Source organism: Lepidochelys olivacea, assembly GCF_965140295.1.
Source record: "Lepidochelys olivacea isolate rLepOli2 genome assembly, chromosome: 6".
In the NCBI taxonomy this organism is placed as follows: Eukaryota; Metazoa; Chordata; order Testudines; family Cheloniidae; genus Lepidochelys; species Lepidochelys olivacea.
Genome location: NC_140416.1, coordinates 106019003 through 106044396, shown reverse-complemented (window position 1 = coordinate 106044396; position 25394 = coordinate 106019003). Strand labels below are relative to the sequence as shown.

Here is a 25394-nt window from a genome sequence, read left to right as displayed (position 1 = left end):
AAGGTCTGTGAGTACAGCCCCAAGCCCCACATCTGATGTGCCTGTCTGGAGTACGGACTTCTTTGAAAAGTGGGGGTTGCAGAGCACTGGTTCACAACATAAGCTCTCTTTTAATGTTCACAAGGCCTTATTACAAGCATCAGACCACTGTACCTTCCATTGTCTTCCATCCTTCATGTGGTCAGTAAGAGGGGCTGCAATAGTTGCGAAGTTTGGCATTAAGCACTGTGTTACCTAGCCAAACCCAGGAACTGTCTATCTTGCTTCTTGCTCATGGGCATCAAGTAATTGGCCAAAGCCTGCACCTTGTCTGCCCACCTCCCACCATGTATCCCAAGTATGTAGCTTCATGGTTTCCGGTCCTGCACTAAACTGGGTTGGTAGTTAGGCTGGTGCTGGTGATGAACTGTACTACTGTGGTAATGTGGCTGGGATGACTATCCCAATCTTGGTTTTATATATAACTATGTCACCTAAATAGGCAGCAGAGTATCGCCCATGCAGAAGGAGAACCCGGTCTATTAGTCTTTGAAAGATCACTGCCACACGATGCAGCCTGAACACATCATTCAAAAGTAATACAGCTTGAATGGTGTGGTGAATGCAGTCTTCTCTCTGGAGTCCGGAATGAAAGGAATCTACCAGTACCCTTTTGCAAAATCAAATGTAGATATGTACCTTGCTGCCCCGAGACATTCCAGTAGCTTATCTATCGTAGGCATGGAATATACATCAAACTTGGAAATTGCATTGACTTTATGGAAATCCATGCAAAATCTCATTATGCCATCAGGTTTTGGGATGAGAACTGTGGGGCTTCAACACTCACTGAGTGACTCCTCCACCACACCCAGGACCAGCATAGTTCAGAGTTCAGTCTTGACAGTGTCCCACATCCTCCCGTAAGGGTCAAGCAGTCTGTCTTACTGTTTGTCCAGGTTGTATCTCAGTATAATGATATGTCAAGTGACTGTATCACAGTAGACTTGAGAACACTGCTTCTGTCAGCTGGTCCAGCTGAGTGTCTTGAGTTGGCTTGTCCCTAGTGTCTCCCCAATCTCAACAGAGCTGGTCTTTACCATTGTTGGGATCTCAGGGCATAACTCAGGGTCTGTGGCAAGGGGAGTGATAAAAAGGGCCTCCCTATCATGCCAGACCTTGAGTAAGTTGACATGATAGATTTGGATTTCTCTCCTTTTCCCTGGGTGCCATACCTCATAATCTACGGGGCCTATCTGACACAGTACCTAAAAACCCCTTGCCATTGGGCCAATAACTTGGACTGGGAGCTCACCAACATTGGCTAAATCCCAAGAACACCAGTCCCATCACCTCCTTTCCATCTACCCACATTGGGACCACTACTTTAGTGGGGCTTTTCTTGCATGCCCTAGCCTCTGCAGTCCATGCTTCCCCCAGTCATACTACATGCTGGGGCAGTCTCTGCAGCAATGACCTGCCTATCCACAGGACAAACACTTCCCACCTGACAGTGCAGACGTTGGAGGCGGGCACTGCGGGAAGCTCTTCTGTCAGCCTGACTTCGCTTGCGTCTCAACATGATCCCTACTGGGCAGAGACTATAGGGCCAAGGGAGGGGGATTCCTTCTCAGATTGTCTCCCTTCCTTGCTGTCCTGCTGTGGGGACCCAGCCTCCTTTCCGGGAATCTGGATCCTAGTGGGGGTGAGTCGGGTCTTATGCAACACATCACTGTCTCACAGTGAGTTCCTTTGTCTGCCAACGTTCAGCCTCTGGGTGTCTCAGTAGGGTTATCAGCAACTAGATAATTCTCCATAAGACCCACTGCCTCCTTCAAGGTCTCAGGCCTATGCCTTAACACCCAACCTGAAGCAGGCAAGGTCTTGCTCAGTGAGAATGAATTCCACCACCTATTCTCCCATCCGGAACTCCAGCCTCAGCTACTGCCAGCAGTGGTCCTTTAACTTCTGGGCTATCGCCCGAGGGCATATGCCCAGTGAGTACCTCTCCTCCTGGGAATGCCTATGGTGAGTCTCCTGGGATATATCTAAGTATCTGAGTATGGCTCTTTGACCCTCATATAATCCTGCACCCCTGCTGAGTCAAGTTCACAGTATGCAGCTTGAATGGATCCCAACAGCTGGGTTGCGAATAGTGTGGCCCAGTGCTCCTGCAGAGGAAGACTTCTGCTCAAAAGCAGTGAGAAGTGCCTTAGATTCAATCAGGGTGCCCATCTTAGCCAGCTTCAGAGCTATGGGCATGCGGGGTGGGGGGGCAGAGTTCACGGCCTCTGAACCCTAAGTGTCCCTTGGGGCTGAAGCACTGTTGCATCTGTTACACCAGGTTCTGTTGTTATGCCTGTTGGTGCACGGCTAATTCCGTCATCATCAGTTGCTGCTGCTGTACCAGCTGTGGCTGGGTGGCCTGCTGCTGCTAGTTTTCTCTGAGCCATTGAAATAGTTGTTCCAGATCCATTCTAAGGTTGTTTTGGTCAGGCACCTCTCAACTTTGAACCTCTTTCCCCTCCCCCTTTTCCCCTTCAGCAGGGCCAACCAACTGCCTGCACTCTCCATCACTTTGTGAAAAGAGTCCTTCTGGGGCACCTCCCTAGCTGGGCTGGGACTCCTCCCTGCACCCACTTTCCACCACAGGGTTGACCTAGTACAGGCCACAACCTCTTAGTCATAATAGTGGCCTCGCCTTTGTGGGGCTGCTTACTTTACTTCTGGGTTAGGGGAAAGCAAACGTTCAGATCAACGCAAACCAAGCCCCTCCTGGGGTCAATAGAAAGGCAAAAAAAGTCCAAGACACTGCCTTACTTCAAGGGTGCCTCAGCAGCAGCTTTGTTGGCATCCTTATGGCTGGTTAACCAAGTCAGCCCCATCCCATTGGGCTTGCCCCTGCAGTTGCTGGACTCCTCGCAGAGCTGGGGTGGTTCCTGGCATGAGGGTTCCTCCTGCTGTGTCAGGAGCCATTCTAATTTCTCCCTGCTCAGGGTTTCCATATTTTGTGCACTGCAGCTTCCTCTTTCTAAAGCCCTCCTCCCTACCAAGCACAACTGGCAGGACTGGAGGGGTGGGGTGACCTCAGCACATAGCGCCTCCCTAGCCTCTTCCCTGTCAATGTGGGGTTTGAACACCGTGTCATACCCCAGTTCTCCACTGCATTCAAGCACAGGAGGATGCAGCAAGCCAGTTATAGCCGTCTGATCATCGGTTACCCAGCCACAGCGGAAGTTAGTCTAACTTTCCCTGCAGGCATAAACTCCAAGGGCAGGCACAGGGTCACCTGGGGAGCAGGCATAGTAGAGCTCTGTTTCACCACGCCTCTGTCCCAATCCCACCCCAGCATCCCAGCATGACTGTTCCATACACTGGCATAGCAGCTTTCATGCAGACACATGGATGAATTTTAAGCGGCAGGCTGCAACTTTTATTAAATTTAAATACAGGAGAGGGGCACTACCTGTCCATCACCTCTAATCTCCTATACCAAGCGTTTAGGTGGTTCCAGTACAAGGGTTACAGGGCTCCTACCATATAACCTGTAACTAGATTAGGAGTTACAGGGACCTACCATATAACCCGTAACTATGTTGGGAGTTACAGGGTCCTACCATATAACCCATAACTAGTTTGGGGGTTACAGGGTTCCTATCATATAACCTGTAACTCATGCAAGGGAGACAGGGCGCCTACCATATAACCCATAACTCAGGGTAGGCTCTCCTCAGCCTACACCCCAGAACCCACCTTGTTCTGAGTCCTGCCACCCTCCCCGCAGCCAGAAAGATGGTGACCTCAGCCCATGAGGGCTCCAAGGTCTCACCCAAGCCCGCAAGGGCCATGAGGTCTCACCCAATCTCATGAGCCTAAGGCCCCTCAGCAAAATCCCAGTTCTTTTATTTCTGGGAACCATTTATTTTATCCTTTTAACCACATTGTGAACTGGCCAAAAGGGGGCACCAGCATCTAGCTTGGTCACACACACCCCTAACCAGCCACCTGGTATCACAATTCCTGCCCATTCCTTTCCCACACATTCCATCCCCATATGACAGCACCTCCATTTGACAAATGCACGCCAGGCAAATCAGACTCGGAGGGCCTACTACAAGGGGCTACCAAGCCCACAGTTAGTCCTTCAGCTGTCACAAGCCAGGGTTACAGACTTGTTGGGGCCATCACAAGCAGATCCCTATTGACAACTGGGTGAGCCCCCAGAATCTGTCAATCTGAAATCAAGACGAAGCATCGGCAGATACCATTATCCACTCCTGGGACGGGCAATTGCAAGAAAAAGGATGTTAAAACAGAGTCAGTGTAAAATGGAGGCCTCCTTACCCAAGTTAGCCAACTGTCTATTTAGAATATGGACCATGGATCCATGCATGGTTGAGAGCTGTTCCACAGGGAGGCAGCCCAGACATATTTCTTCTTTTGTGCCAAAGAATGGCTGCTTGTAGTATCCTAGGGTGAACAGGGCTCAATTCATCATGGAGGCAGCTAACCCCCTGGGGCCACGGGGATACCACAAACACACTCCCTAGAAACTGGGAGGGAGATGGGAGTGGGAGAACCAAGTCTCAAGTTTACACCCAAATATTTTGGGTTGTAATGAGGTAGCTGCGGGGGAGGAAGGGGGCATGTAAAAGCTCAGTTCCATAGGTTAAAATGACTTTGTATGGATTTTTGAAGGATGTGTACTGGATTGCTAGCAGAATGTTTACCCAGTGCATAGTTGACATATAAATTTATGAAAGGTAATGGCAGAAGGGCTATCCAGAGAATAAACCTGTCTAGGCAATAAGTCAGTGTGTTTCCCTAGGATGCCGATCAGCACCCTAGTTACACCCACTGCTGTAGGGGAGGTGATGCATCAGTCTGACAGTGATCCTGCTATATCCAAGCCAGCCTTATGGACTTGCCTAATGTAAGTGTGAGGAACCCCAAATGACTCTTTGGAACAATATGTGTGAAGTGGATTTCCCACAAAGTACCGAGGGAAAAGCGTCTGCTTCAAGCAAGTCTGTTTCAGCAGCCTGTCTCTGCCAGAAGTAACACAGTGAAGGCAGGGAACTGATCAGCCAGACTATATCCCAGTCCAAATGGAGTGAGACACTCCACCCAAGAGAGGCAATGACTGTGGAACCAGAAACCTAGGTGTGGGTCCCCTTGCTGAACTCCTAAAGGGAAATATAGGTGCAGTTGCCCTAAATTGCGACATATAACCAGAAGCCACTACCCAGAACACAAAGCTCAGGTGGCCTCATGACCACCTGAAGTTCCGTCAGTGTAATTTCTTTTGCCTCTTTAAGAGCCTCTATCAGTGCCCTGACCGATTCCAGCTTCTCTGCAGGGAACCTAGAAACACAACAAACTATGTCCAGTTCAATGCCCAGGTATGTTACAACTTCTGTTTTTTCAGTGGTGACGGGGGAACCCTGAGGCACTCAGCTAGGTTCAGAAATGCCTGAAGCATGCACTCACCATTGTCTGTCCCAAGTTTTCCTGCAAATAATAAGTAATTGAGATAGTGCACTACGTGATTCAGGCCAATCTTGTATACAATTGCCCACTCCAACATGGAGATGTCTCTTTTGTAAGCAGCGCGTGACACTGTGCACCTCATGGGCATGGCTTTATCAAAATAGTAATCACCTTCAACCTGAAACCCAAGCAAATTACAGTCTCTGAGATGCACTGGAAGCAACCTGAATGGAGACTTGATGTCGCATTTAGCTAACGTCACCCCAGCGCCACATACCTTGACTGTGGCTACCGCTGTATAAGATGAGAAGTAGCTCATCCAACACAGTTGGGAGTCTATATAGTGATTTACCAATAAGCCCCAAGGGTAAGACAAGTAGTGAATAAACCTGTATTCCCCCTTCACCTTCTTCAGTACCATACCTCGGGGAGATATGCACAATTCCAGCCTGAGAAGGGGCCTATCACTCTTCCTGCTGCCACTTCTGTGGTTCTCTCTGCCCTTATGATATGCTCAAAGCCTTTAATGGACTTCAAGTTCTCTGCCCTGCAATGGCACCTCATTCCCACATAAGATTTGAAAACCAGACAAAAAATCCATTTTATAAATAAGTTGCATCTTTTTTGTTGGGGTGGTTCAGTAACAAATTCCATAACCCGTCTCTTAATTGGAGAAGGAGCCTTTCCCATGGTTACTGACAGCCAGAAGAAGTTCCACGTGGCACCTGGGAGCTAGGTAATGCTAGGAGTTAAGTAATACTAGCCATTCCACACTCCTCCCCTGCCCTATGCTGTCTGATGTCCCACAGCAAGTGTCTTCTTCCCTCACTGCTGAGGCTGTCCCCCTTTCACCGCCAGCCTCACTGAGTTCCGCCACCCATTGAGGCAGGCGAGGGGATTCCCTACTCAGGGAGAATTCTCCAGTCTGAATCTCTGGCTAATTTAAGTTCACTTTGTGAACTGGAGAATCCAGCCCATTGCTTTTCTGTGATCCCTTGTGAAGCTTGCAAGACTTGCTCTTTCATTAGAAAAACGTTTGTGGGGTTTTTTGCTTGGTTTTGTTGGGTTGTTGTTTTTTTATTAAACTCATTGGTTTTAACAAGTTTCACTAGTTTTGGAAAAATCTTTGACTGAATTCTCTTTGTTGCCTTTGGAAGACATTAAGGAGCTAGTTATTTAGATGCAGTCTCCAGTTATGTACCTATAGATCTGCAGATACAAAATGGAGGTTGCACTGAGACCTCTTTGAAATTCAGGAAGTTAATTTGTACTTCTACAGGTTTTTTTTTTCCAGTCACCACTTGATAAGAAGGTGAGCACAGAAAGAAGAACCATAAGTGTTGGTGTATATAAAGTAATTAATTACACATATGTTAAGAGGCACAGAATGGGCTGGATAATCACAGCAGGAAGGCAAGGACAGAAACTATCAAACATAAGATTGACAGCTCACTAAAAAAGCACTCAGCACAAATGTACAGTAGAAATTAGACATTTTTCCTTGCCTCCTTTTTTAATTTTCAGGTTTATCTAACCTGTAAGTTAGTGTGATGGAGAAAAATCCACTGAATCTCAGCCTATCCCTTATTTTTACATCCTCATGGATATCTGCCCACACGTGATCCATGTCAGATGCCAAACTGAGAGAAAACAAGCTTCTCAGAGGCGGTGAGCTTTGCTCTTTTTATAAACCCTGTTACTGTCAAGTAAGTAGTAGACTGTGCCCGTCTCCTACTCAGTTGAGCAGGGAAACAAGGTATATATGCCCCCTCTCCAGCATACATACAATCCTGCTCAGCCAAGACAGACATACCCTGATCTTGGGTCTGGTGCAGAACCAGTGCATAAGTCTTGAATACTTCCTTTTTTGAGCAAAGAGGTGGAGAGGGGACATTCCTGTGGCTCCACCCTCTTGCTGGCCAGAGTAGATGTCCAGCCATGTGCAGAGAGGAGAGGGAAGGAATGTAAATTACACCCTTTCAAAGGCTGCTGTAATTTACCCCATTTCCGCTCTTTCTCCTCAGTCCCCTCCCCTTTCAGAACAAGAGGGGGGCAGGGTTCAATTGTGCCTCAGAGGGATGTCTCTGAGGTACAAGACCTCCAGTGCTAGTCAATCCTGGGGTAGAGCAGCTTATGTATCACCATCTGCTCACGGCTGTGCCTAAAGCATCATCTATCCCTAACTAATCACAACAAGATTTCAGAGAAATAGGAAAGTTTGCCTGAAATGCGTTACTGGTGGCTAAGCCATAGCACCCCAACACTTATCTCAAACAAGAAACCTCAGCTGATCTTCTAAAATGATAAACTTCTCAATGATTAATCAACAGCTGAAGCATGATGATATCTAGAAACTAATAAGCTCTTCTCTTATTTACACTAGGGTATTTAATTTTTAACACTCCAGCAAGGCATCATTTGAGTTATTATTCATTAAGATGCTAGAGTATTGGAAGCAGACCAGACCTCATCACAAGATTGAAGAAACCGCTTGTAGTTTTGCTATCAGTTGTTAATTGTGAGGTGCATATAAACCTGTCCTGTGGTGTATAGGTTACATTAGAACATCAGTAAGATTATTCCCTCATCTATGGATCATATAGATTTTTCAGGGTTCTTTTAAAGCACTCTCCGATCGGATTCTTGTAAATGGTGATGCATAGTTGGCATTTTTGTATAGGGGTTAACAGATGTTTTGCATAATTCTTCAATTTCAAAAGGGGAATTTTCATTTAAATTCTAAGTTAAATGGCAGGCTGTGGCCCTTATTTTCCCAAGTAAAGGCATCATTCTGCTACCCAAACACTCAAACAATGGGTATTAATTATTATTATTATCATAGGGTATTAGTCAATGTGGGTAAATCTTATAGTAGTATCTTTAATGGGTATTATAATCCAGAGGGATTATTTTCTTTAATTATATTATTTGCTTTGGCAACATCCCGTTGGGCCAAATTCTGTTCTCAGATATATCTACGTTAATCTGGAATGATTTCACTGACTTGACTGAGCAAAATTTTGCTGTGGTCCTCATTGGGAGTTATCTGAGGAAGGGTTTAGATCCTCAGGATTTGGCACAAAGCTACTACTACAATAATAAAGTGCACTTACACAATGCTGTTCCTCAGGGTATTCAAAGTGCATCATCTAGGTATCCCTTGCTTTTGAGATGTAGCTGTTGCCAACTTCACTTTACCGTAACTGCAGCAATCAGTAAGGTTGTCCTTTACATCATTGTTCCAGTTCTGTTCAGATATTCTCAGTGCAGGGTTATGCAGGTGCAGCAATTACACCCTGTTCTGAATATGCATCCCACTATGTCTAGAGAAGCCTGTACAAACACATGCTGATGGGTTGTTCCTTATAAGACTAAGTACTCATTAATTATGAACACTGGAAAGTAGGATATCCTGTACACGTTGTCATTAGCCATCAGATACATTACAAGCTATATAAACATTCTTGGTTGTTAAATATGAATAGTAATTAGGTGAACAAAATTACGGTATTTGTTTCCATGCCAAGAAGTATTAGGCTGCATTTTTAAGGCATGCGGGAAAACAATCTGGATTCAGCTTGTAGGGCCAGAGCCAATAGTTCTTACTCAGATGTTACTCAGGAAAACCTGCCATTGACTTGAGTAGGAATTTGCCTAAACAAGGACTGAATAGAATTCTGGGAAATATCCAGTCTTCCCAGTACTGCTTGATGTTAATGTTGGGCAGTGATTAAATATTGTACAGGAGTTCCTGTTGATGATATGCCTATCTGTTATCCTTTTGTTGGCTCTGAGTCCACTTCTGCTGAGTGTTAATTATGGTTTATGTTGCTTGTTCGGGTTTATTTGCTTTTGTGTTTTTCATTTTCAGCAAACATTTTACAGCTATTTTTCTGCTGCTGTTGGATGTGCACAGTACATGGAATGCAGAACTTGAATCTCAGCCCAGATTTAATTAAACGTACTACTGCCACAGTGCACAAAAGTTACTTTGTTGGCCCAATTGATACTAAATATAAATCTGTTTAACTTGATGTGGTACAGTGCAACTATAAAGACCTAATTACTGAGCGGGTGCTGCTCTAGTGAAGTCAATGAGGATGCACCCATTTAGACCCAGGGTGAGTTTGGTCCTACAAATCTTTTTTGTGACCTACAACAGGTCTCATGTAAGATAACCAACAAAGATGTGGGTTGAAACAACATCTTGTGTGTAGATTTAGTATTGCTTTAAAGTAATATAGTGTGAATTTCAATACATTACTTGAATATCTAAATTATGTCGTAACCTGCTAGTAAGCCAGGTTGTCTAGCTAGGTTTCCACTCAGATGTCTTATGAGCCATACCTAGCCATGGTTTATCCTCTATTCATGCTGCAGGGTACGAAATTCCTGGGTGCCAACCTGCCTATGGCAACCTAGAATTCTCCAGGGCAGGCTCGCAAAATCTTCACCTACCCTCTGGGACAGGTAATTAAAAACTGATGTTTTGTTAAGTTATGCTTTCTTTCTAACTTTCTCATGTCAATCATTTGTTTCTATTCTTCACATCAGTCTTTAGTTACTCACATCTATACAATGCTATACAATATTTCTGAATCAGGGAAGTAGCAGCAAATCTATTTGATAGTATTCTAGATGATTGTCTTGTGGCAGCTTGTAGTAATTATTACCAGTATGTATAAAAGCTGCAGTATTTTCAGATTCCTATTAGTTGTTAGCTTTTCAGTCAGTGTGGTTATGAAAATACATACACATTTCACCCATTATTGATGTAACAGTAATTTGACCAGGTTACATTTCTTAATTGCCAATGTTTATATATTTCTAGATCTCTTTTGGTCTTTTTTTCCTTGGGCTCCATGAATCAGGTTCTCTCAAAGTAATAGGTGCATAGATGATGAAAGGATATGCTGGAGACAGGCTTACATGGAACAGTCATGATTAATTTTAGCTTGATGTTCCTATGTAGAACGTAGTACAAAGTAAACTAAACTAATGACTTTTTCCATTTTTTCCCCATACTTGTCTTTCATTTTCTCCTACTATCTCCACGGATTTCTCCTTTGTTCCTTTTGCTGGTATCCACCCAACATCATTAAAAGTTGCAGGTACCTAGAAGTGATACTGTTCACTCATCCAATAAAATTTTCACTGGGACAAATATTCAAAGTGGAAAATTCATAAGACAACAAAATAACGGTAGGCTTGCCCTTAGGGTGTCTTGTTGCAATATGCAGATTTTCCTCCGAGAAGTGTTGTGGTTTCCCACCCTTACAGAGATCTTAGTACAAGAAAGAAAATATATATATATATAGGATTCTTCAGATACTTCTTGGCACACTGTATATTACAGAGTGTGCTGAAGAGGGGGACGAGCCATTCGACATTTGGAGAGAAGTAGACTTCCATGAGCAGCGGACATGTCATGTACTGGGAAAGTGGTTTAAATTACAGTACATATTTTCTAATCCTTAAATTAACTGCAAATGACTTCTATTTTTACCATGGTCCAGATATGAGAATATCTTTGCTTCATGGCATCTCTGCTTCCTGTCCTGGCTGAAACCAGGAAGTGACCAATGGAACCAAGATAAAGCAATATATTTCCACCCTTACAAAAAGAGTTTGCGTTTCAATTTGGCTTGATGTTTGGGAATTCATTTTAATCAGAACTAGTTTGCCCTCCCATAGTGTAACCATTCAGTGTGATCTTACCTGTGTTTCTTTTTAAATGGATTACTATCATGGAGTTTGGAGGGCTTGACTATGGTATAAGGTACAATATATAGTAGTCTTGGTTTATGACCAGCTAAATGGTCATGGGGAATATATGGCCAGCCCTCTGTGGAGAAAAAGGTGGTTAGGGACTATTTAGAAAAGCTGGACGTACACAAGTCCATGGGGCCGGACGAGTTGCATCCAAGAGTGCTAAAGGAATTGGCGGCTGTGATTGCAGAGCCATTGGCCATTATCTTTGAAAACTCGTGGCGAATGGGGGAAGTCCCAGATGACAGGAAAAAGGCTAATGTAGTGCCAATCTTTAAAAAAGGGAAGAAGGAGGATCCTGGGAACTACAGGCCAGTCAGCCTCACCTCAGTCCCCGGAAAAATCATGGAGCAGGTCCTCAAAGATTCAATCCTGAAGCACTTACATGAGAGGAAAGTGATCAGGAACAATCAGCATGGATTCACCAAGGGAAGGTCATGCCTGACTAATCTAATCGCCTTCTAGGATGAGATTACTGGTTCTGTGGATGAAGGGAAAGCAGTGGATGTATTGTGTCTTGACTTTAGCAAAGCTTTTGACACGTCTCCCACAGTATTCTTGTCAGCAAGTTAAAGAGGTATGGACTGGATGAATACACTATAAGGTGGGTAGAAAGTTGGCTAGATTGTCGGGCTCAACGGGTAGTGATCAATGGCTCCATGTCTAGTTGGCAGCCGGTGTCAAGTGGAGTGCCCCAGGGGTCGGTCCTGGGGCCGGTTTTGTTCAGTATCTTCATAAATGATCTGGAGGATGGTGTGGATTGCACTCTCAGCAAATTTGCGGATGATACTAAACTGGGAGGAGTGGTAGATACGCTGGAGGGCAGGGATAGGATACAGAGGGACCTAGACAAATTGGAGGATTGGGCCAAAAGAAATCTGATGAGGTTCAATAAGGATAAGTGCAGGGTCCTACACTTAGGACGGAAGAACCCAATGCACAGCTACAGACTAGGGACCGAATGGCTAGGCAGCAGTTCTGTGGAAAAGGACCTAGGGGTGACAGTGGACGAGAAGCTGGATATGAGTCAGCAGTGTGCCCTTGTTGCCAAGAAGGCCAATGGCATTTTGGGATGTATAAGTAGGGGCATAGCGAGCAGATCAAGGGATGTGATCGTCCCCCTCTATTCAACATTGGTGAGGCCTCATCTGGAGTACTGTGTCCAGTTTTGGGCCCCACACTACAAGAATGATGTGGATAAATTGGAGGGAGTCCAGCGAAGGGCAACAAAAATGATTAGGGGTCTGGAACACATGACTTATGAGGAGAGGCTGAGGGAACTGGGATTGTTTAGTCTGCAGAAGAGAAGAATGAGGGGGGATTTGATAGCTGCTTTCAACTACCTGAGAGGTGGTTCCAGAGAGGATGGATCTAGACTATTCTCAGTGGTAGAAGAGGACAGGACAAGGAGTAATGGTCTCAAGTTGCAGTGGGGGAGGTTTAGGTTGAATATTAGGAAAAACTTTTTCACTAGGAGGGTGGTGAAACACGGGAATGCGTTACCTAGGGAGGTGGTAGAATCTCCTTCCTTAGAAGTTTTTAAGGTCAGGCTTGACAAAGCCGTGGCTGGGATGATTTAATTGGGGATTGGTCCTGCTTTGAGCAGGGGGTTGGACTAGATGACCTCCTGAGGTCCCTTCCAACCCTGATATTCTATGATTCTAAATGGTTTTATTCTTGTAATGCCTGCTAAGCACACCTGAAATTCATTCACTGTCCATTTGTAGTCCTTAGTTCCTAATAAAAATGAGCTTGCATTTAGGGAAAAAATATCGGCTGGATTTCAAACACTCCAAAGTTTTAGGGTATTCAGATCCTGAATTTTGGATCAGGCATTACTAGTTCCTGCAAAAATGTTTACCAACTTTTAAATGGAGCAGAGTAAGCTTAAAAGATTATGCTAATATTATTGCATGAGCAGCTGAAAAAGAACTGCAAAATGAACCAACCATGCAAAAATAATTTTGTGATGATAAAACCTAAAAATAATTATGAGTTCCAAGGTAAATACACCCAAACCATATGCAAACTGTTCAAAATTCTTAGTTCTTCAAAACATATCTGGAAATCTCACCAGAATTGGCTTTCTGGTTGTATTTTAGGAGTTCTGCTTCTGGGTGGGACCAGGAAGTGCACAGGTGTGTGAAAATGAAAGATACTGCCTATAAAAGTTTTCAGAAAATATAAAATGTGGGCAGATTGAATTTTATCCAACCTGGTTCCTCCATGATTTTTAAAAAAAAAAAAAACCCCACTCCAGTCACTTCATAAAGAAAAATCTCTTTCTCACTTCAGAGACCATAAAAGTGGCCCCTGTACTGGGTTCAGTACTGTAGGCTGCACTTAAGTAGTAAGTATCTCTTTGCAAAAGGCAAATTCAGGCCATTTCAGTCAGTCTCTAATAAAAACCTGTTAAAAAAATTAAAGCCACTTTAATCCGTAAATGAGTTCTTGAAGCCGCTGGCTGTGCAGGGCTGATGCAGACAGAATCCCTGCGCAGGAGCTTGTTGTACTGTGCTTTTCACAGCTGCTGCTGAACAGTGCTGCAGGTGCTCACCTGAGCATCTGCTGCCAGATGTTAGCCCTTCTGATGCTGTACAACAATCCCCTGCTCCTAGCCTGGCTCTCTGCACTGCTAAGGGAGAGCTATTGACGAGTCCCTGTGTAGGAGTTTTGGGGGCAGGAGAGGAGGTTTCCTGCTCCTCCTTCTCCCTAGTGTACCCACAAAGGAGAAGACAGAATTTAGCCCTATGCTGAAAAGCCAGCTGAGCGTGTAGAATAAAACCACCCTCTGCTCAGCTAATAAGTCATGACACTGGAACTGGGAGAACAGTTGTTTGAACTGATTTCACAACATGCTGAGCAATGGCAGACTTGCTAGAGGTGTACTCATTTAGATTCTTGCGGAATAGGAAACTTCTCAGTTTGCAAGTCCTAAAATAGTGCCGCGCAGCATCTAAAACAAAGAGGTGAGGATCAAAATAAAGAGCTAATGACGACAGCACATATCTGATTTGCCATAATAGCAAGTTAATCACCCAGCTGAAAATCATTTGCAAATGTCAGGAAACTGAAGATATTTTTAAATACTCAGCTACACAAATTTCATTCAGGTAACATTAGGGGCCATTTCTGCCCTCAGGTAAAGCTCTCAGTACTCCCATTCCACTCAATAAGTATCGTGCACATGTAACTGAGAGCAGCATTAGTTCCCAAGGAATCTGAATTACATTTACAGGACATAGATTGTTCAGGCTAAATGATGTTCTTTAACTCACCCCATCAAGCGTTGGTGTTCCTGGCATCTACACACTGGAGATATATTGTGTTGCCAAAAACCTTGCACAAAAATCCCTATTATTATTCATCCTCTTTCTCACAGCATGCTGCTCTGACTATAGAACACAGCCATTGTGTGATAGACAGTATAGAATGTCAAAGAACAGTCCTATAGCAGCTGCCAGTAGAATTTCAGCAGTTACCACCGAAGGTATCTGAAATGCCACTGCTATTTCCCATTATAGGTAACAGCTGTATTGTCTCTGATCCCATTACTGTTGGCAGATGTTTACTTTCTAAAGGTTGGCCCCTGTATATTCCCATTTTGGGTACAACACAAATTGCTTGTGTGACTTTTGCCATGAAAGATGACCAGAGTGCAAGTGTGCATAAAAAAAGGACAATCAGTTAATGAAACTTGTTAATATATAGATATACACTACATACAGAGTATAGGGAGGGGGAAACATTGCTCTTTCTAACTCCTCCTTCCAGAACCAACCTAAGATGTCTTCTCCCAGAGCCAGAAGAATATATACATAGTTGTTCCATTCAGTTAACACAAACCCTCTGTAAATGCCTGGCATGAAACAAAATTTGATATCTTCCATTGTTGTATGCAGTGTCATTGTAGCTGTGTTGGTACCAGGCTATTAGAGAGACAAGGTGGGTCAGGTAATATCTTATTGGACCAACTTCTGTTGGTGACAGAGACAAGCTTTTGAGCTTACACAGAGCTCTTCTTCGAGTCTGGACAGTGAGAACGTTTCCCAGACCTGAAGAAGAGCTCTGTGTAAGCTCCACAGCTTGTCTCTTACCAACAGAAGCTGGTCCAATAAAAGATATGACCTCACCCATTTTGTCATGAAACCAACAGCTCCTAGAGAAACAGCCCAATGCAGGTGAGCTTTAAACCAAAAGAAAGAAAGCAGGAACAAGAAGGAGAAAAAAACAGAGGGGAAAGAAGTTGCCAAATGTGAAGAGAGAGATTGTACCCCTCCATCTAGCAGGTTCTTTGAATCTGACTGCTTTATCTGAAGTAGGACAGGAACTGATTCTCTTTCCTTATGCCACATCATCTTTCCATAGGTCTTCCTTGTCCTTTTAAAGGAAGTGATAAAAAAAGATTCAATGTGCCTCTGTACATGGCACTTCACTGATCCTTACTATGTGCTGTATTCTGACAGCCACGCACCTTTCTGATACTGAAAATGAACATTTAAGACAGGCACAAAACAAAATGGGGCAGTGTGTGGGTGATCAAATGAGCTTCCTCTTAGCAAAGCCATAATAGTGTTTGAATGTGGCTGTCAAGCTATTCTAGATGGATCAAGAATAAACAAAAAAGAAAAGAAAGTAGATGAAGAAGCAGGAACCATTAACATTATTAGAATATAGTGTTATATGTATGAAGAAAAGGAGTACTTGTGGCACCTTAGAGACTAACCAATTTACTTGAGCATAAGCTAGTCTCTAAGGTGCCACAAGTCCTCCTTTTCTTTTTGCAAATACAGACTAACGGCTGCTACTCTGAAACCTGTTATATGTATGAGAGCTGATGTGGCAGGTCTTCCTTAGTAATAGCCTGAGGGAGTGGAGGAAGTACTTATTCTTAACTGCAAGCCAAAGCAATCATTGACACCCCCTCTCCCCCCCTCCCAGAAGTTGTGTTAAGGTGATCTGGTGTGATTTAGGGATGCTTTATGAACTGCCTAGCGAGCTTCCACTTTGCTTCCAAACTGTAGTGGTAAAATAGAGGTCTACCTCTAATTTTGCTATCCCCATTTCTTATTCCCTTGATATTTTTTTATTATTATTCATGACTTACTAGCCTGGATTCCCTAGAAAAATAGAGGGCAGATCATTGGGTCTTTTTCTGACATTGCAGGATATAAAAAGTAGTCAATGTTCTTGCCACAACTTAAACTGACTTGCTACACTGACAGGCAACTTCTCAACAGTCTTTGTTAGGCAAGTTGAACTATTTGTTACAAATAAATGATCTGACCTTTTTCTGAATCATGCTTATGACTGCAAATGTATTTTTGTTTTTCACATGCTTTTACTAAATAGTTTATGCAAACACATATCAGCCTTTGGTATATTAGCAAATAACTGAAGTGAACAGTTGTGATGCTCAGTGTGTGATTGGTCATCTAAGTCACATGGATATTTTTTTCTCCCTGATTGGATGACTGGAACTTTTAAGACAGGAGAATAGAGAAGAGTAAACAACAAGAAGAGAATACCTTTGTACAAAACCCAATATCACACATGAACAAAGTGTAGTCGTTCTCCAGTTACACAAATATTTGCAAATGGGCAAAACAAACAACCACTCACAATCTGAATGCATGTTCAGAGAGTGTTAGTAAGAGATAGGAAGCAGGCTCACCTCTTTGCTCTGCATTTTGTTCTTCTCTTGCATCTTTTCTAGCTGTTCACCCTTATGTTTTCCCCAAACACACAGACAAATTCAAAAGTGATATAAATTAAACGCCTTTACTCAAACTCTATTAGACCTATGTGTAATTAGGAAACAATTCCATTTCATGAGAAATATCTAGGTTTTGCAATACAGTTTTATTCCAATGTGGAACAAAAACAAGAGCTTTTGACATTTTTCATGAAAAAGCAAGAGAGAGATCTCAGAATAGCAAATAGCCTGGTGGTTAAGGTTCTCACTTGCAATGTGGGAAATCAAATTAAAGGCCCTGCTCCTAATCAGGGAGGACAGGGACTTGAACATGGGTCTTCCAGTTCTCAGCCAGGTACACTAGGCTATTGGCTACTCTGCAGTAGAATAGTCTCTTCACACCTTCCCTAAAGAAATTCCATCCTGGAGCTCAGCAATGTCTCCACTGAAATCTAAATGTTTCCACAAAACATTTCAGTTTTGACATAATAGCATTTTTGGTGGAAAAAAGTTTCCATCAAGTTTCACATTTGATAGAAAGTTTGACCCGCTCTACTTACAACCCTTTGCTAATGTCTATTTAAATATGTCAGTTGCTCTAAAAATTGCTGCATCTAGATAAGTAAGTCAGTCTAGACTCGAAAGAGAATCTAATTAGGATAGCTTGGCGGGGGGGGGGGAGGGAGGGCAAAAGAAAGTATAGATTATGATAGTTTAGACTTCCTCTATACTGACTAAGACTTCCTTATTGTTTGCAGTGTTGTTGTAGCTGTGTTGATCCCAGGAGATTAGCGACAAAGTGAGTGAGGTAATATATTTTATTGGATCAACTTCTGTTGGGGTGCAATGGCTGGCACTTGGCAGGAGTGGCAGCTAGTGGTTAGAGAGTGGTATGGGAGCTTAGGCTCTCCTACTCCATCAGGATTTGGCCCAGAGCCCTGTGGGGGTAGCCAAGGTCAGGCACCCTTGAGCACCTTAAGACAGTCCTCCCTGGACCACTTCTTACCCCTCCACTCTATAATTCAAGCTTTTTCAGTCTGTAACCAAAATAATGTAGAACAAACATAGTGCCTTAAGTCAGTCTGGCTTCTAGCGGAGCAGTTCCTCTCTTCTTGGGTATGTCTTCACTACCCACCAAATCGGCGGGCAGCGATCAATCCAGCGGGGATCGATTTATTGCGTCTAGTCTAGATGCGATAAATCGACCCCCCACAAGTGCTCTCCTGTACTCCAGCGCCATGAGAGGTGCAGGCAGAGTCAGAATATGGAAGCAGCAGCAGTCGACTCACCGTGGTAAAGACACCACGGTAAGTCGATCTAATTACGTCGACTTCAGCTATGTTATTCACGTAGCTGAAGTTGCATAACTTAGATCGATCCCCCCAGTGTAGACCAGGGCTTAGAGGAGCAGCTTCTGTGTCCTTCCTCAGAAGCTCCCAGGGAGGGTCCTTCTCCCTGCCTTCTGAGCTGTCTGGGTGCCTTTTAAGCCCCACCTCCACCTGGAGCATGCTCAGCAGGGACGGTGGGGTGGGGTTGTTTAGGCCTAGAGTTGATCCTTGACCCTTTTACTCCTACTGTGGTGTTTGTATACCCTGTCACACAGGGAAAAGAGAGCAGCTTTGCTACACAGAGCTCTTCTTCAAAAGAAAGCTTGAAAGCTTGTCTCTTTCCCAACAGAAGCTGGTCCAATAAAAATATTACCTCACCCACTTTGTCTCTCTAATTAGATGTCTTTAGTCGCTTTTGGCTTAAGCCACTAGCCTTCTGATTTTTGTGTGTGGCACATTTATTTTTCTCTCTCATATGTATAGCCTCATCGAGCTGTAGCTCACGAAAGCTTATGCTCAAATAAATTGGTTAGTCTCTAAGGTGCCACAAGTACTCCTTTTCTTTTTACCCCTCAAAAGTGTCTCTTCAGCAAAATTGGCTATCTTGTTAATAAGAGCTGCAAATGCATTTTGAAGACTCCGGATACAAATCAAGTTAACAGAAATATTAAATCACTCTTCAGAGATCTGACTGAGATTTTCTATGCAGGAGAATTATATAAACTGCAGAGGTTGGCATAGCTAGCAGTGCTGCTTATGTTACAGTATGGGTATCCTGATTTATAGCAATAAGTTATTTCCTTCCCATCAACTATGCTGCATCCTGGATTCCTCGTGTTCGGCAGAATAGAATATTCCCCAAAATAGAGGTTTGGATTCCCCACTGTTCACAGTTATTTGGGTAAGTCATGTCTCTGCAGTTTTCAGCACCTCAGGGAAACCTGACTGCCTGGTGAAGAGACTTCATTTAATAACTCGGGAGTTTTAATCTATTCCTGAAAGCTGTAATTTTATTCATTATGTTTCAATTTGACCCAAAAAGAGCCTTTGGTTACTGATAGTACATTCAGAATAGAGCAGTGATTCCCAACCAGTGTGCCTTGACACATTGGTGTGCTGTCCGGCCTGAACAGGTGTGCCATGGAATTTTTTGAAAAGTACATTTGAGAACAAGGGGAGGAAAGCTGCTTTCTGATTGGCCATCTGCCGTACTGCCCCGCCTCCTCCAGAGGCAGAGCGACCGGTCAGAGCTCAATCGCCCTTTCTTCTCCCCCGCCCCTCCTGTGTGAGCCAGGGGGTCAGCTCCTCTGCCCCTCCCCTTCCCTCTTGCAGCCACTAGCGGGGGGCAGGGGGAAAGAGCCTCTGGAATGTGAGGTGCGCCGCGGCAGAGAAAAGGTTGGATACCACTGGAAGAGAGGAGATGTTGTATAGCCATAGTATGAACATATGCCAAGAAACACACCATTTTCTACTGAGAATAATGGCATTCACTGCACATAACAGCTGGCAGCTGATCCTCTAAGGACTTTTTGCACATCTAAGGTTAGCTATTCATCTTCATATCATCTTTTCATATGATATTTGTATTGAATTCAATGTGTTGGGAAGTTCTAGGCTTTCAGAATTTATGTTCTCTCCACTAACCTGCATATTGCGGCCCTCACACACTTGCCACAGCAGAGATGACCCATACCTGCTGATAGTTCAGGGGGCACAATTTAAAGGTTCAGCCACCCCCAGAACAGCTTCAGTCATGCCCCCCCCCCCCACGACAGCCCCTCCACTTACCCTCAGTTTCCCCTCCTGGAACGCACGGCGCCTCCCTGCAGCTCCCAGCTGTTGCTCCTGCCTCTCCCCATTGGGCGCAGCTCGTAGCTTGTTGACTCCAGCAGCTACCATGCAGGGAGGGGGCCTGGCTGCACCAAGTGTTTGAATATGGCCAGCAAACCCTGGCAGAAATCTGGGAGGAGGATGTGACCCCACAAGCCACCTCCACCCTTCCACACCTTCCCTCCCTCCCCCGCATTGCCTCTGTATCCTGGAATAGGAATAATTCCCATTCAATCCAGAGACTGTTAGGCTGATGCAGTCAAAACGTGACTTCAAGCTATTTTAAGTTAGGGGATGCAACGGTTCTGCCCTCGTATGAGCTAGTCCATGATTTCAGCCCGGTTCAGACAGGTATATTTAGCAGAATTAACACAATTATAACCCAGAAAGAGAAATTCTGCATTAGTTGTCTGTACCCTGGGGGACAAAGAACAAAAGTAAAGTAATCACCCCAATGCTGCAGTAGTCCTATTGTAAGATATTGGTCCAGATCTTCAACTCACATAAGTGGGACCATTTACATCTGGCTCATAGTGTTTAGGACCATAAATACTATAGTACTTATAGATATAAATAAATAAAAAGATCTCTTGCTCTCCTTTCTGTCTCCCCTTTCATGTGACCCCTTAGTGTTTGATGGCTGTTGGTACGCTAGCTTGAGCTCTTTAGGTATAGTTGGAACTACAATCAGGGACCCCTTCCATTTGTGTGTGTGTATGGATGGGGACTGGGAGCTATAAAAGCAACTTGACATCCAAATCTAGCTCATTCAAGCATTTATTCTAAAGCACATACATTTCCTCCCACCCACACAAACACTCACTTGTCAGCAGCTTTCCATACATGAATGGAAAAATCAGCACGTAATTCATCAAATGCACAATACACTCTCTGATGCTCAAACCCTTTGAAAAACATAGGCCTATCAGACTGGACAAAGAAGGGCCTATGACAATTAGGGTCCAGACACCCTAGGAAAAGAACAGGGAGTCTGAACCCCAAAGAGTAAGCAATTGAATCAACTGGATGTATACAAAAAAGAAGAGGAGGACTTGTGGCACCTTAGAGACTAACCAATTTATTTGAGCATGAGCTTTCGTGAGCTACAGCTCACTTCATCGGATGCATGCCGTGGAAACTGCAGCAGACTTTATTTATACACAGAGAATATGAAAAAATACCTCCTCCCACCCCACTGTCCTGCTGGTAATAGCTTATCTAAAGTGATCATCAGGTGGGCCATTTCCAGCACAAATCCAGGTTTTCTCACCCTTCACCCCCCCACACAAATTCACTCTCCTGCTGGTGATAGCCCATCCAAAGTGACAACTCTTTACACAATGTGCATGATAATTAAGTTGGGCCATTTCCACCATGATTTCAACAATTTCCATCCCACCACCAACCTCAGCCTGGTCCAGTCCACACAAGAGATCCACTTCCTGGACACTACAGTGCTAATAAACAATGGTCACATAAACACCACCCTATACCGGAAACCTACTGACCGCTATTCCTACCTGCATGCCTCCAGCTTTCACCCTGACCACACCACACGATCCATCGTCTACAGCCAAGCTCTGCGATACAACCGCATTTGCTCCAACCCCTCAGACAGAGACAAACACCTACAAGATCTCTGTCAAGCTTTCTTACAACTACAATACCCACCTGCTGAAGTAAAGAAACAGATTGATAGAGCCAGAAGAGTTCCCAGAAGTTACCTACTACAGGACAGGCCTAACAAAGAAAATAACAGAACGCCACTAGCCGTCACCTTCAGCCCCCAACTAAAACCCCTCCAACGCATTATTAAGGATCTACAACCTATCCTAAAGGATGACCCAACACTCTCACAAATCTTGGGAGACAGGCCAGTCCTTGCCTACAGACAGCCCCGCAACCTGAAGCAAATACTCACCAACAACCACATACCACACAACAGAACCACTAACCCAGGAACTTATCCTTGCAACAAAGCCCGTTGCCAATTGTGCCCACATATCTATTCAGGGGACACCATCACAGGGCCTAATAACATCAGCCACACTATCAGAGGCTCGTATACCTGCACATCCACCAATGTGATATATGCCATCATGTGCCAGCAATGCCCCTCTGCCATGTACATTGGTCAAACTGGACAGTCTCTACGTAAAAGAATAAATGGACACAAATCAGATGTCAAGAATTATAACATTCATAAACCAGTCGGAGACCACTTCAATCTCTCTGGTCACGCAATCACAGACATGAAGGTCGCTATCTTAAAACAAAAAAACTTCAAATCCAGACTCCAGCGAGAAACTGCTGAATTGGAATTCATTTGCAAATTAGATACTATTAATTTAGGCTTAAATAGAGACTGGGAGTGGCTAAGTCATTATGCAAGGTAGCCTATTTCCTCTTGTTTTTTCCTACCCCCCTCCCCCCCCAGATGTTCTGGTTTAACTTGGATTTAAACTTGGAGAGTGGTCAGTTTGGATGAGCTATTACCAGCAGGAGAGTGAATTTGTGTGTGTATGGGGGTGGGGGGGATGTGAGAAAACCTGGATTTGTGCTGGAAATGGCCCACCTTAGTTATGCACATTGTAGGGAGAATGGTCACTTTGGATGAGCTATTACCAGCAGGATAGTGAGTTTGTGTGTGTGGTTTTTGGGAGGGGGGTGAGAGAACCTGGATTTGTGCAGGAAATGGCCCAACTTAATTATCATGCACATTGTGTAAAGAGTTGTCACTTTGGATGGGCTATCACCAGCAGGAGAGTGAATTTGTGTGGGGGGGTGGAGGGTGAGAAAACCTGGATTTGTGCTGGAAATGGCCCACCTGATGATCACTTTAGATAAGCTATTACCAGCAGGACAGTGGGGTGGGAGGAGGTATTGTTTCATATTCTCTGTGTATAAATAAAGTCTGCTGCAGTTTCCACGGCATGCATCCGATGAAGTGAGCTGTAGCTCACGAAAGCTCATGCTCAAATAAATTGGTTAGTCTCTAAGGTGCCACAAGTCCTCCTTTTCTTTTTTGCGAATACAGACTAACACGGCTGTTACTCTGAAACCTGGATGTATACAGTGTTATTGTGTGTAAAATATGTCAAATAAGGTCAGTTTCAAGTCTCCCTCATGAGCTTTTTTCCCTTTTATTTTATTTTTGCCTGGTATGGCAACTCATCATTATTTAGGGTAGGAAAATTCTAGCCAGGATGTCTTAATGTTTTCCCATTACCACCAACAGCTCGTGGTTTGTCTCTTCCTGGGTATGTACAATGCTAGGGGCTTGGAGCTGGTTGGGGAGGCAACCCCTCCCTGCCTCTCTGACCAGCTCGCTGTTGTGAGGTGGAGCTGACTGTTGCAGCACAAATTATGAGCACAGTTTTATATCCACATAAATACTGTCTGTATACATCTCGTAATGACCATCAAGTTCAGCGCATGACAAGCTTTCATAAAAGACTTACTTGACCTATTTTTATATACACAAACATCGAATCAATTGGTTGTATAAAATTGCTTCCTCTTTGAAGTTCAGACCCCCCTGTTCTCCACTCAGGGTGTCTGGAGCCTGATTGTCACAAGGTCATATGTAGGAAAAGGCCCTCCATCATCAAGGACTGAATTTGTGAGGAGCTCAAGTCTGTGCACACCAACATTCAGGTCTGAGGCGGTAGGGGGCATACTGGATATTTACCTGTTCAAATACCAATTTGAGCATGCAGTTAATTATACTTGGGTCCAAACAACCTAATCTGAACACCTCAAATCTTTGGGGATGTATGGATTGGGTTCCAGATCTAAACTACAGTAGTCCTCTGTTTCTAGAATGGGCTGAAACGAATCCCATACCTAAATCCTCCTGAATGAGGCAAAGTTCAGATGTGGATCCAAACTTTGCAGTTTGGGTCCATCTCTCCACTTAACATGTGCACAAATCAGTTTGTTCACAAAAGTGCAGACGTCGCAGCTTGGTTTTTGCATTCCCCTTTTGCAAGTTTTCCCCTTACTATCCAAAATAACATCTTGATCATTTGATACTTGGTGAGATAGGATATTCTATTCCCAAAAAAACCTGCCCAACACAGTAATACAATTGCTGTTTCATTTGGGACCTTTTTAATAACTTGAAGAACGTTTGGAAAAATCTTGAGCGTTTTCTTTCAGAGTAAAGTTCTCAACAATGTTGTGTTGCTGACACAGCCAGAATGCCCCTGTTCCCAATACAACCAGAATGCACTGGCACATCTCTGATCCCAGTCAGAGGTTTTCTCTTCACCACCTCAGGCTTGAATGGCTACACTGCCCCCATTTGGGCTGTTTAATATTTGTATTAGGATAGGCACTGTAGGCATTTGCTTTTCCCTCTCATTAGTCAGGCTTTCCTCTACCTCAGTTTCCCCTTGCTGGTCTGCAGTCTTCCTGTGCTGGTTGGTAGTTTGTGTCTCACTATCCAGTTCCCCTGTGACTGGTTCGCATTTTAGCTCACAGATGCATGAAACAATAGGGAAACAGAAGCAGGCCCCACAGTCACACAGCACTCCTCCCCACCCTGTTGAGTCTTTTCCTCCTCAATTGATGGATAGTCATCTCAGCCAGCACTAGCAGGAAGTTCACAAAGGGGGGTTGCAATGTTGTGGGGCCACAGGTAGGCTGTGCGTAAATACAGAGATGTGGGGGAAAGTGCAGCCAGAATATGAGATTCTGGAGGCACAGGAAAAGGGGCTTCAACTCTTGGCAGATGTGCACCATGGCTTTCCCATGCCACAGAAGAGGCAAATGTTGGGACTCCATGAACCATGCCAACACCATGCATGTGTTCATGTCCCTATGAAGGAGCTACCAGTTTATGTCCCCGAGTGGGCTTAACCCAGATTGGCATTAGCTTTGCAAGCAGAACATTTAAAAATGTAACCACCAGACAAGTAGAGACCATACAGCAGCTCCTGCATTCCCTCAGAGCTTTCTGCCATGGTCTGTACAACCCTCGTCTTTCTCCTCTAGAGTAAGACAGCCTTCTACGCAGTCAGTTCCCAGTCGTTATTGCGTCCTTGAGTTGCCTCAGGATCTTGGCTAGGAATTAACCTGTGAAACAACAGGCAATAGTATGACTTGGCAGATATTGGAGAGGAGAATGGCAGAGCTCAGTGGTTTGAGCATTGGCCTGCTAAACCCAGGGTTGTGAGTTCAATCCTTGAGGGGGCCATTTAGGGATCTGGGGCAAAAATTGGGGATTGGTCCTGCTTTGAGCAGGGTGTTGGACTAGATGACCTCCTGAGGTCCCTTCCAACCCAGATATTCTATGATTC

The 25394-nt window shown here is 44.3% G+C and overlaps 1 protein-coding gene across 3 annotated transcripts in view; it reads left to right on the top strand.

The window, feature by feature from the left end:
* BEGAIN (brain enriched guanylate kinase associated) overlaps positions 1-25394 on the top strand; it is a 526866-nt gene that overhangs the window by 379605 nt on the left and 121867 nt on the right. For 2 of the 3 annotated variants that reach the window (XM_084632030.1, XM_084632028.1), the window contains one exon: positions 9850-9939. The exons of the other annotated variant lie outside the window; for it this stretch is intronic. In XM_084632030.1, the coding sequence (XP_084488156.1) occupies positions 9850-9939 (90 nt within the window). The remainder of the gene's footprint in view (positions 1-9849; positions 9940-25394) is intronic. 3 annotated transcript variants of the gene reach the window in all.